We start from the raw sequence: 1,128 nt of genomic DNA on the forward strand, positions 1-1,128 counted from the left end.
AGAGGGAGGGGGGGGGAGGGGGGCGGTGCAGAGCGGGAGGGAGGGAGGGAGAGGGAGAGGGAGAGGGAGAGGGAGAGGGAGAGGGAGAGGGAGAGGGAGAGGGAGGGAGGGAGGGAGGGAGGGAGCGAGCGAGAGAGAGAGAGAGAGAGAGAGAGAGAGAGAGAGAGAGAGAGAGAGACAGACAGACAGAGAGAGAGAGAGAGAGAGAGAGAGAGAGAGAGAGAGAGAGAGAGAGAGAGAGAGAGAGAGAGAGAGAGAGAGAGAGAGAGAGAGAGAGAGAGAGAGAGAGAGAGAGAGAGAGAGAGAGAGAGAGAGAGAGAGAGAGAGAGAGAGAGAGAGGCTCAAGCACGCACGCACACACACACACACACAACTCCTCCCGGGGAGGGCGAGGGGCCCAGCCACCTCCTCCGCCGCAGGGCGTGCGCAAGGTCGTCCTCGCAACAAACGTCGCCGAGACCAGCGTCACCATCGACGGCATCCGCTTCGTCGTCGACTCCGGCGCCGTCAAGGAGATGAGCTTTGACCCGCACTCGAGGCTCGAGGCGCTGCTGCCGTGCTGGGTCTCGCGCGCGTCCGCCGAGCAGCGCAAGGGCCGCGCGGGACGCACCGGCCCAGGCACGTGCTTCCGCCTCTACGCGCAGGCGGAGCTCCTCTCCCTGCGCGAGCAATCACACTCACACTCACCATCACCATCACCATCACCCTCAAACCCTCACCCTCACCCTCAAACCCTCACCCTCACCTCACCCTCACCATAACCGTAACCCCCCCCTACCCCCCCTCACCCTCACTCTCACCCTCACCCTCACCCTCACCCTTCACCCTCACCCCCGACCTCACCCAGGGGGAGTTTCTCAGCCTTCGCGACTACTCGCTGCCCGAGATTCTGCGCGCGCCGTTGGCCTTAACGGTGCTCCAAATTCTTTGCCTCCGAGTCCCCCAACACAGGGGGGTTTCCTTACTTTTTCCCGGTGGCCCGCTGGGGTTTCTTTGATAAACGCTCTTCGCAATCTTTCATGCGTCTCTGGGGGGCCCCTACTCCTAGGGGGGGGGCTTCCCCCTCGTTTCGGGCCTGGGGGCTTCCGCTGAAATTCTCCCCGTCGAACCCACACCCCCGGGAAAAAA

General features: G+C 63.1%; 1 protein-coding gene across 1 annotated transcript in view; it reads left to right on the top strand.

The window, feature by feature from the left end:
- EMIHUDRAFT_122736 (hypothetical protein) overlaps positions 1 to 761 on the top strand; it is a gene marked incomplete at both ends in the record, with an annotated part of 3,462 nt that extends 2,701 nt beyond the window's left edge. Inside the window, one exon of the mRNA XM_005787071.1 lies at positions 420 to 761. Coding sequence (XP_005787128.1) covers positions 420 to 761 — 342 coding nt within the window. The remainder of the gene's footprint in view (positions 1 to 419) is intronic.
- Between the last annotated feature and the right edge of the window lie 367 nt (positions 762 to 1,128).

This window comes from Emiliania huxleyi, assembly GCF_000372725.1.
Source record: "Emiliania huxleyi CCMP1516 chromosome Unknown EMIHUscaffold_1460, whole genome shotgun sequence".
NCBI classification, from domain to species: domain Eukaryota; phylum Haptophyta; order Isochrysidales; family Noelaerhabdaceae; genus Emiliania; species Emiliania huxleyi.